The sequence below is a fragment of the Corylus avellana genome, chromosome 7, assembly GCF_965113065.1.
Source record: "Corylus avellana chromosome 7, dhCorAvel1.hap1.2, whole genome shotgun sequence".
Taxonomy (NCBI): Eukaryota; Viridiplantae; Streptophyta; class Magnoliopsida; order Fagales; family Betulaceae; genus Corylus; species Corylus avellana.
Genome location: NC_142496.1, coordinates 28,576,255 through 28,587,141, shown reverse-complemented (window position 1 = coordinate 28,587,141; position 10,887 = coordinate 28,576,255). Strand labels below are relative to the sequence as shown.

Here is a 10,887-nt window from a genome sequence, read left to right as displayed (position 1 = left end):
TATGCTTCAGTAGATCTCTATATAGAAAAATTCATGTCGCACATCATTGTTTTGCTCGGGAAATTTTGAAAAGGAAAAACAATACATTATCAACAACAACAAAAAATTAGGTGCAGTAAGCTAAGGCCGAAGAGGGAAGACAAATTAACTCTCTTAGAGCTTGGATTTTGGACTTGGGGATTCCTTGGACCATATAGGGGGGATGATTTTGTACTCCTGGGTTGGCTCTTCCTCTTTCTGGACTTCATCGTCTTCTAAAATGTCTTTAGAAAAGGCATTGGGGTTAGCTTTGATACAATTCTGCAACGCCACGAATGGATGCACACAGTCTGAGCCCTTCAAAAGAGGAAAATTTGGATAGGTGAGTCCCACTTTGAAAGTTAAGAGACTATTAAAGCAGTAGTTAACAGAATGGTCCTTAACTTACAAGTGGCTGATTTCCATATTTACTAGATGAGAAATGTTATGTATATAACTGTTATACGACTAGGATGACATGACAATGAAAATGAGCCATTGATTTTTCTTTTTTATAGGCCCTTGCTAATCCAAATGCTGATTTTCTTTGACAATCATATAACAATTTACTAAATAACATTACTCTTACTAATAAAAATCAACCACTTAAAAGCTGATTGACAGCATCAAGTTATGAGCACTATTAGAATCGCCAACAAACTATATATATATATGATCCCTCAAATCCAACAAGGTGCCATTCCTTAGCTGGAAAGAGACCAATTGAAAATCCAAGAACATCTCCATTAGTATTTAAACAGTCAAGAACCACACCGGATTCTGTTCTCCAGTCTCCTTATCACCCCCCAATGGATTACTAAACAATACCCGCTACATATGCTATCTTCTAAGTAATAAATATCTACCTTCTATTGCAAGCTTTTCAGAAGTGCAGTATTTCCTATTTAAAATAACCAAGTATGTGATATTGCCAGCTTCACATTTGATGCAATACATTCGGCAGGGGCACAGAAACCCCCAATGCCCCCCCTCCCGAGCAGAGAGGCCCAACTGCCATCAGGCAGCCTTAGCGCCTGCTCGAACAGGTAGGCCTCATTAAGACATCTCACAATCTCTACAATTCCTGCACCTTGGGGGCAGGGAATATAGGGCGAATTTTCCTTGTCACAATGAAAGTGCCTTCTTAAGTTATTGTGTGCTAAAGAACAGTAGAGAGTATTTAGAAAAAAAAAGATGCCTCATTGCTCTACTAATAGATTGTTTTGAATTGCATTTTTAAAATATTATGATTTAAAAACTATAAATTTTGCGTTTTCAAATCGCATGCAATTAGGTGATTTTTGAAAATGCACAATTTTAAAAACTAAACTGCAATTTCGCAAACACTTAAGTGCACTATTTTTAGATTGTATTTTTAAAATTGCAAACCCAAACAGACCCTAAGTGCCAATCACTTGTATTGAGTTACAATTACCTTTTCCTCGGCAGTACTCTTGAGGAAACAAAGGAATGCCTCCGAAAATTGGACACCACATGGACCATTACGCAGGTCAGCTATGCAAGGGCATTCTAATGCTTTCTGAGCCTGCGCATCAAGAGACTGAAAAAATGGGGAAAAAATCAGTTTTCTTTATTCATTTTCGGGATGGAAAAGTACGTATAAAAAATGGACCAACCTCATTCTCATCGTTTCCATATGCAGCAGCTTCTGAAAATGCGAAATAATTCAGGATTGTTAGCTATTGAGTCGATTTCTAAACTCGAGCCATCCAACGACCTAGGAAGGAACCAATACCCAGCAATTCATGGATGTAACTTCATCATATATATCATGCTAATTATAATTTCTCGTTCCCTAATTGTGTTCTAGTTTCTTAAAATGCCTCTTGGCTCTTGTTCTTTCACGTTGAACCCCTCCGTGCTATACTCAAGTCCTAAAACTCGACCAAGATAATTATAACAGACGCATGAAACCCATAATACGCCGCTTCGATAGCTTATATTATGAGAATGTTTCACAAATCACAACAAATACTTGTAGGCATACATAGATACACACAGACACAGACAGAGAGCTGGTGGGTAAAGAGATGTACCGGCAATAAGGGATTCCAGGGAGGAAGTGGTAGCAGCAGTAGCCGGAGCAGCTTGAGGGTCGGGTGGCGCTGCTTGATCCACTGCTGCTGCAACCTCGCTCTGAACTTGACCCATTGTACCTCGCTCTGAACTTGACCCTGATGGAAAGCTCAGAGTGAGTGATACAGAGCTAAATATAGGCCGGGCTAGGCCACGGTTAGCCCAACCTATAGCTCACTTTTGTGTACGATGAAAGCTCTCGGGCATTTTCGAACCCAGCCCATATCATTTTGCAAGTCAATTTTAAAACCAAATCGCGCATTTTAAAAAAATTGTACGTTTTAAAGTCATTATATTTTAAAATGCTCAATTTTCAAATAGGACATCTATCTTATTAATAAAAAATAATATATATATATATATTTAAATTTAAAAATAATTAAAAAACAAAATATTAAAAAAATAAATAAAAAATTAAGGGATGGTTGACCACCCCATAGCCCTCGGGGGTGGCCTGGGCCAAATCAAAACAAAAAAAAAAAATTGATTTAGCCCTTGGGAGTGGATCGGCCACCCCAAGCCCCAACTGGAGCGGCTAGCCACCCCTTAATTTTTCATTATTTTGTTTTTTAAATTTTTAATATTTAATTATTTTTAAAATAAATATAATTTTTTTATTTTTTATTTTTTTTATTAATGAGACAGATGTCTCATTTATAGCCTTAGAGAGATGCTGACTATTAACTGGATACTCTGTCCAAAATGAACTAGAAAAAATCATATTCCCAATTGGTTTTGAAGGGCATTTGAAGCACCATTTATGATTTATCCCATATGGAATATTATCGATTTTATGGTCAAAATCTTATTTTATTGCATTTAAAGTATACATTTAAATGACATGATAATATATTTTATGAATTTAATCTAGACCACAAAATAAAATAGTTTTCCTTTATTTTGAAATGAGTACCGCTATAAGCTATTTTTTTAATCCTCCAAAGTTATTGTGACTGGTATAATAACCATTAAATTTGAAATAGATTCATAATAATTTTAAAAGTCACATCAATTTTTAAAAATTTAAAAAAAAAAAAAATTATGATATATAACATTACAAAATAGAAGGCCAAGCCCAAAAGACCACAAAATTGCCAACGACCCAGTCCATGACCAAACATTTATTTTCGACGAATGGTATTCTGTTAAGCTATTCTATAAGCAATTTAGTCCCTTATCATTTAAGAGTAAAGATAAACAGCGCACGCCGCGTGCAAAAAAATTTTTTGCACGGGCGTGCCACACACACCGCGTGCTGTGAATCAGTTCTCATCATTTAAACATTGAACAATCATCCATTCATCCACATTAACCATCACATTACCAAATAGGATAAAATACAAAAGGGATAAAATTATGAACTCTGTTTTGTTTTTGTTTTTTTCCTTTTTCAAATGACTGTTTTTCCATGCTACAAGTATTTAACTTCAGCAATCAACACTCTAAATGAATCGGCACGCCAGATGAGTTTAACTCCCATGCAAGATGTTGCTGATACTGTTTCACAACTGACGCTTCTTTTCAATGCAGCAAGGCATCAGTTCTCCCCATTTCCGAGGTCAGGAATCATGTTTAGAGCCTTCATTATAAAACCATACGTGAAGGCATCTTCTTGAAGCTTCTCAAATCTGCACCCAACAAAATAATTATACACTTGTAATTAAAGACACAAGGCATGCGATTGCTTTGGATTTCGAGGAATGAAAGAACTCCAGGGATTTTCTGTCTAATCAGAATAAGCTCATGTAAGCCCACATCAGAATGCTTCTAACAGCAGATCTTTGGATCAAACAACAATGAAACAAGTTGAACGGACTTTTTATACACAAGTAAATATATATGAATATACTTATAACTGATTCAATCACCACCAGCATCATTGCCAGTGCCATATCATTGCAAGAGGAAAAAGATGGAGATGCATAAGCAGAAGCATTAACAGAGAGAAAAAAAAAAAATTTAATCTACAGCTGCAAGATGCAAGCTGGGTCAACAGATCAGTTCATCAGTCGTATGAAACAATTCCATATATTCAAGGACAATAAACCAAGAAAATGGAATCAAAAGAAAGATATAGGTAGGAAGTACGGTTCAAAGAACCCTGACAAGTCGTTGCCTCCACATGAGATAGCAAGTTTTTTAAAGAAGAATTGTTTGAACATTTTATATTTCCTCTTCATACAACTTAAACTTCCTTCTTTTGCCTACAACTTAAATTTAGATCCCTGCATCCACATCTCTCTAACATGACCCCTGCATTCATATCATACATGTACAAGATCTACCTTAGCTAACCCCCTTCCCCTACACCCCCCCCCCCACCCCCCCCCCCCCCCCCCAAAAAAAAAAACCAAAAAAAAAAATAGAGGAAAGAAAGAAAAAAAAAAAAAATAGAAAAGAAGAAAGGAAAGAAAGAAAACCTAACCTCCAAAATTAAATTAAATTAGCTGTAGGTATAACCAGAAAAGTATTACCTTCCTGACTTCGAGGAATGTCCAGCACCAAATTCACACTTAAACAACAGCAGGTTATCATCAGTCTTCAGATCCCTCAGTTTCGCGACAAACTTAGCAGGTTCTGAATACAAAACACGTGGATCTGACACAATGAACCAGGGTTCAGAATGACTGCTGGGGGAAAAGGAATTTATAGATCCACTTTTCCTCTCAATTTTGCATGTGAGCCACATTGGTGGATTAGCAATAAACATTCAATGTGCCCCAGCTATAATAATTATCGAAACAAACTTAATTTGATAAAATTAAATCAATTAAGAAAGCATGTAATCAAGTTTATAGATGGAATCCCATGTTTGGGTACTCGACCAGCTTGGCCAACCCAACATCTTTAACATCTGACTATCTTTGATACTTTTAAATCTAAATTAGACTTTAATCTATTTGAAATTTTTGCTGCCATGGTGGTTTGCCATAAATATCAAAGATAAGCAAGTTATAACTGTCATGGAAAACTATGTGTACTTATGATGAAGAAATTAGAATCCACATAGAAAAAGTGTTAAGCAGTTATACTTACCATTTAAACCAGCTGTTACAAGAATATCAGGATAATTTTGTGCCTTAACCTGTGTAATATGGTAAAAGGTCAGATCAGAAAGAAAAATATCAAGAATCTACCAAAAAAACGACTCTGTTAATGGTGAAAAATGATGGCTAGTGCAGCTTCATGACCCAGAGAATACTGGTCTGCTGTGTATAAGGGAAACACAGAGTCGTATGGTTCTCACATTATCAACAGGGGAATATGACTTCATGTAGAAGTAGAACTCCTCCTTCCGGGGGTCACCCCATTCCTGCAGTAAGAAAAAGCAATCAGCTATAACAAATTGTCACTTGTGTAATATACCTGCTCATACATAGTCTAATTAAATGGTATCCATATGGATGTGTATGTACGGATATATATATGTCTTGGAGATAAACGAGGCAAGAAAAGTAGATCCATAGAACACCATGAACAATCTAAAGTACCAGATTGGCAAACACACAAGCCTAATCAAAGAATTCCAGTTTCTCCAGAGCACATAAGAAAATGCAGGACCTCAAATTTGGGTGAACCCATCTTAGTGATAAAACCTGGCATAACAACATAACATGGTCCACAAAACTAGAGATTTGCTACTTGTATAGTATAGCTGCAGGTATAAGTCTCATCAAATGATGTTTGGATGTACGGATGCATGTATTTATATCATATCCATATTTATATTTGCATGCATTACATTAGATAGAGTGGAGACCTACATACCTCCCACTCTGAAGTAGTGAGGGGGATAGTTGGATCCAGCATTGTAGTCAAAACATCTACAAAAGGTACTCCAGCTACAGCAGCCTTGAACAAATCAGGCCTCATATTCAGAACAGCACCAATAAGCAAACCTCCGGCACTTCTTCCAATAATACACAACTTTTCCTTTGAACAGTACTTGTTTTCTATTAAATACTCAGCACAAGCAATAAAATCAGTGAAAGTATTTTTTTTCTTCAAGAACTTCCCATTCTCATACCACTGCCTCCCCATTTCACCACCTCCACGAATGTGAGCTATTGCATAAACAAAACCTCGATCTAACAAAGACAGCCTTGCTGCCTTGAAACTGGGATCTATGCATACCTGTGCAGAATAAGAAATACTGATTTGCCGAGCAAGTTCAAATAAAATAATTGAGTATAAGTGAAAAACACAAAGAAATTGAATTCATGAATGGAAGGACATTGCATCCAGACCAATTTGCATGAGCATAACTAAAATTATCAGTTCAATTGATGAATCATATGTTCATACAACAAAAGCAAAAATGGTCAATTACATAATATAGAAATCTAAGTAACATATCAATCAACTGTTAACTTATTTCCCATGATTGGGGAACAGCAACTGTTTAGACCAGAAAAGCTAAACACAGCCCAGAAAAGTGGCCCACAATTCGAACGTTGAAGCTTTTGAGAGAAGGTTGCAAGAAAGGAATGGATAAAACCACCGACTCAAACTTCAATGAGTTGCACAACATTATTACAAAAGCAAAAGGACTAGGGTTGATATGCCGGAGCCTCAAAGTTCTACATATAGATTGAATATTGTAAGCAATCACACATGATGCATCAAAACAATCCTCCACAACAAGAAGATTTGATCTTTGAAAATCATATTACATTAACATGATGCAAAAGAACCAGTAGCCTTTTTTCCATTATCAACATGGTACCAAAAGCATATAAGTTCCCATTTGTGCCACTATCTACAACTTAATCGATGAAATCCTCTATTACCTCATAAGAACCGTAGCCATAAAGTAGCAATGGATCCAACCCATCAAGTTTCACAAGATCCTTGTGATAAACAATTGATAAAGGAATCTGAGTGCCATCTGGGGCACTGGCCCATTTTCTTTCAGTAACATAATTCGATGCATCAAAACCCCCCAACACCTGAGGAAGGAAAATGAAATTAATTATGAATTAGATAAGCAGCTGAATAAATAAAGCATTAACCAGGATATTAATGCACAAATTTCCCTCTTTTTACTCTATTGCACCAGAGAAAAAAAATTCAGCCATTACATATATGTCAACCTAGCACTTACATATATTTACAGCTGAGGTATCAATGGTACGAGTCTTCATAGACATTAGCAATTGTTTCACCATTAAAGGAATTACAAACATGGAAAGCCATAAGCCCAAAGTACATCTCTTAATCTTGAAGGCATAACATTTGATTTCATTAATCATACTCAAAATTTTTGAAGTCCTCATCTACTTGATCTTTTTCCAAATATATTAAAAAAAAAAAGAAAAAAGAAAAAAAAAAAAAAAAGATATTTTAAAAAACCAATCAGCAAAAGTTTATGCGTCTCTTTTTAGGGACCTTCAAGAATTACCTCAAAGATTTAATATATGTTCTTTCTGCCATACCTTGTAACACGATGATTCTGGGCTTTCTTAATGTTCAAGCAAATATTATGAAAAACTTATGAGTTGGTTAAATGGAGCAAGCACGTATTATTAAGTCAAATATCACACACATACACATGCAAAAATGATTAATAAATGAGTCAATTCTATGATTAGTTCAAATTTATGTGTCGATGTCTTGATTAATTCTGGGTTTAACAGAAGCAGCAAGCTCATAAAGTTTATAACACAGGAAAATGAGAGCATATATTTACACATATACAGAAATCATGCCCATAGATAAGATCAGATAAGAGAACTACACCTATTGTCCTAAGCATGTAAATCGAAGTCTGCGCAGAACACAATAATTTGAAAAGGATTTATTTATAGAACTTCTTACAGCTTCAATCTTCTTCAGAACAGAAATGCCTGCCTTCATATCATAATCATACACTGAGGGAGGAGTCTTCATTGAGCTATAGTCAAATCGTAAAATGCTGGAAGAAAACTGTGACTGTAATGGTTCCACCGAGTATATTGGATCAATGAAATCAACAATATGACCACTTTGAAGACTCTTAAGCGGTTCTCCAGCATCTGGAAGGCCATAAATAGTTACTTTTGGTAGACCCTCTTCACGCTCATAGATAACGAGATGATCCTTAAAGAGCTGCATATCCTGAATTTTTACGCTGGACAAAATTCAAACTTAATAAGCTTTCATTTCATGGAACAATGTGTCTCCAAGAATACAGAGGGAATGGTAACTACTTAAGAAATAGCACGTTCTATGCAAAAATTTCTAGTTTGGGTGTGCAATAAATAACATCACAAAATGCCAAAATTGTGCACACACCTGCATACCTCGTTGCATCATTATATTTCATTTTTCTGCACCATAATTGGGTACATAGAAGGATAAGTGGTCAGAGAAAGTGCAAATGAATGGCTAACAGCAGGGAGATATGTTTGCCCATAAAGTCATTGGTCACTTTCATTAAGTTTACATACTAAGGACAAAAGGCAGAGCATATTAAAGGACTGAAAGTATCCCAAATGTGTGTGTGTGTGTGTGTATCAGTGGAAGGTCAAAATTAAAGCAGAAGAGTGTCTGATTTTTTCAAGTTAGGTAGGTCGCAATCAAGTCTACACTCTCTAAGCTAATAATACAATCACTTGCACCATAATTTACATAGAACACAAGAAATAGGCCAGAATACTCTACCAAGGAGAGGCAGCCACAACATTAATGTCTCAGCAATGTTAAACATCATGTTCATATTGATTATCACCTTTCCCTGTGGGGAAGAAGAACCGTAGTTGCAGATGTATCATCCAGAGGACAAGCTACTATCTCGGAATTGAAACACTCATCGCTTCTCCTCCGAATAAAAAAATGATCTCCACGATGGCTGACTGACGTGTCAATACCATCTAGACGAGGTGTAAGAACTTTAAGCCCATCTTCAGGCTTTGAAACATCAAGACAGAAGTTGAACCTTGTATTTTTACTTTCAGAAGCAACGAACAAAAACCTCTTGCTCTCAGAAGCTTGAAGATCAAGAGAAAACGTGTCATCCTTTTCGTGATAAAGACAGGAATCCCGTGATTGTTCCGCTCCCAGTTTATGCAACCATGCCTGCGAGCGCCAAAATTATATATATATATATATAAACAGACGATTGCCATCACCATTACCAAAAAGTATATGTTTGTTTTTCATAGAAAAAGGAAGTAGAAGAACCTTGTCAGGACGGAGAATTTCATCCATGGTGATGTAAACTAAAGAATCGTCACCAGCCCATTCGAGATAGGAAGTGAGACCCAGAAGAGGGTTGCCCACAGGAGCCCCAGTTTGAGAGTCAATGACGTACGCAGTATAAATCTCATCTCCTTTGGTATCTTCCGTATAGGCCACCAGCTTGTTATTGGGACTAACCTTGAAAGCTGTAACTACATAATAATCATGAGCTTGAGCCTTGACATTCTCATCCAAGATAACATGCTCCTCAGGGGCATCAGGGCCTGTGGGCATGGTGTCGTACACGGAAGGTGGGGCCCCCGCCGCATTGGGTATAAGACGCCGACAGTGCTGAACGTACTCCTTACCCTGCAAAGTCCTCTCGTAGTAGTAGTATTCCCCTTTGCGAACAGGGGCAGACACATCGTCCTCCTTCACCCGCCCTCTTATCTCCGCAAACAGCTCATCTTCAAACTTTTTGCCACCTTACAGAAAAACGAAGAGGTCTATTTTTTTTATAAAAAAAAAAAAAAAAATTCCGAGAAACAAACAAACGCAGGCTCTTTCTTACCGGACATGACAGAATCGGTGTAGGCATTCTCTTGTTTGAGGTAAGAGAGGACCTCGGGATCGGTGCGGGAGTCATCACGGAGCCAGTAGTACTTGTCGATCCTCGCGTCCCCGAACATTTCCATAACGTGCTCCACCTTCTTGGCCACTGGAGGCTTTGGCTTGGGCTCTGTCGCCATCGTCGCTGTTGATTTCCGGATCGAAGTTGGGACGGCACACTGGTTAGGGGAAAGCACCACAGGAAGAAGGTTAAGGAGGTTGCCAAGACCGATACGATGACGATGACGCTGATGCATATTATTATAGTCGTCTACGCTTCCCTTTATATACTCCCATTACTTTATTATGCCAATCTTATGAATTAAGGTAGGAATAAAGAGAGGGAGGGATGCTTTCATTGTCTAATGACGAGCGCACAAAATCTAAACTCATCCCAATCGCCACCGCCAATCCTTATTTCAAACCTCAATGGAATGAGATACATAATTAATTATTACCCTCAAGATTGAGCTGGTAGACAAGGTCCATGCAGTCTGTTGAAAATAAAATAAAAAATTATAAAGTAATATGAAGCCGAGTGCTCTTAGCCTTGGATGGGCAGTTGAATTATTCTAGTAATTGTAAAGTGAAGTACAGCCACTTCTAACAGACTTCCAAATCTATCAAAATTTAAATTTTGAGATTTTATCCCACAATTATCTCACAAGTATTAGTTGAAATTACCACATCAGCATTATTGAAGTTACAAACTATTTTTGCTGAAAAAATAAAAGGGTTATTTAAACTAGGCCTAGAACAAAAAACAATTAAATGAATATTGTGTATTAAATCTAGTAAAACAGCATCCTTGCTATCTGCCGAGAGAGAAAGAGACAGAGAGAGAGACAGACGCAGTAAATAAAATACGATAATAAATCAAATGTTCAAAAAAACTTATTTTCCCTTTCCACTGGTGCATGTTGTTTTGTCTTTTGATAATTTCCCTCCCAGATAGGAAGGAAACATCATGTATGAAAAAGGTTAAGCACAAAGGATCATCCAGTC

At 36.9% G+C, this 10,887-nt stretch overlaps 2 protein-coding genes across 2 annotated transcripts; both read right to left on the bottom strand.

Annotated features, from left to right (window-relative positions):
- On the bottom strand, positions 1-2,242 carry MIA40 (Cox19-like CHCH family protein). Its single transcript, XM_059598390.2, has 4 exons — positions 2,076-2,242; positions 1,656-1,687; positions 1,454-1,579; positions 1-336 (listed from the first exon to the last, which is right to left on the bottom strand). The coding sequence occupies exons 1-4, from the start codon at positions 2,188-2,190 to the stop codon at positions 154-156; spliced, it is 456 nt and encodes a 151-aa protein (XP_059454373.1). The 5' UTR covers positions 2,191-2,242; the 3' UTR covers positions 1-153.
- A 1,156-nt stretch (positions 2,243-3,398) lies between these two features.
- On the bottom strand, positions 3,399-10,177 carry LOC132184104 (Prolyl oligopeptidase family protein). Its single transcript, XM_059597602.2, has 10 exons — positions 9,845-10,177; positions 9,277-9,758; positions 8,825-9,171; positions 7,933-8,224; positions 6,906-7,064; positions 5,884-6,249; positions 5,363-5,428; positions 5,152-5,200; positions 4,590-4,713; positions 3,399-3,743 (listed from the first exon to the last, which is right to left on the bottom strand). Exons 1-10 carry the CDS (start codon positions 10,137-10,139, stop codon positions 3,653-3,655), a joined length of 2,271 nt encoding a protein of 756 aa, XP_059453585.2. The 5' UTR covers positions 10,140-10,177; the 3' UTR covers positions 3,399-3,652.
- Positions 10,178-10,887: the final 710 nt, after the last annotated feature.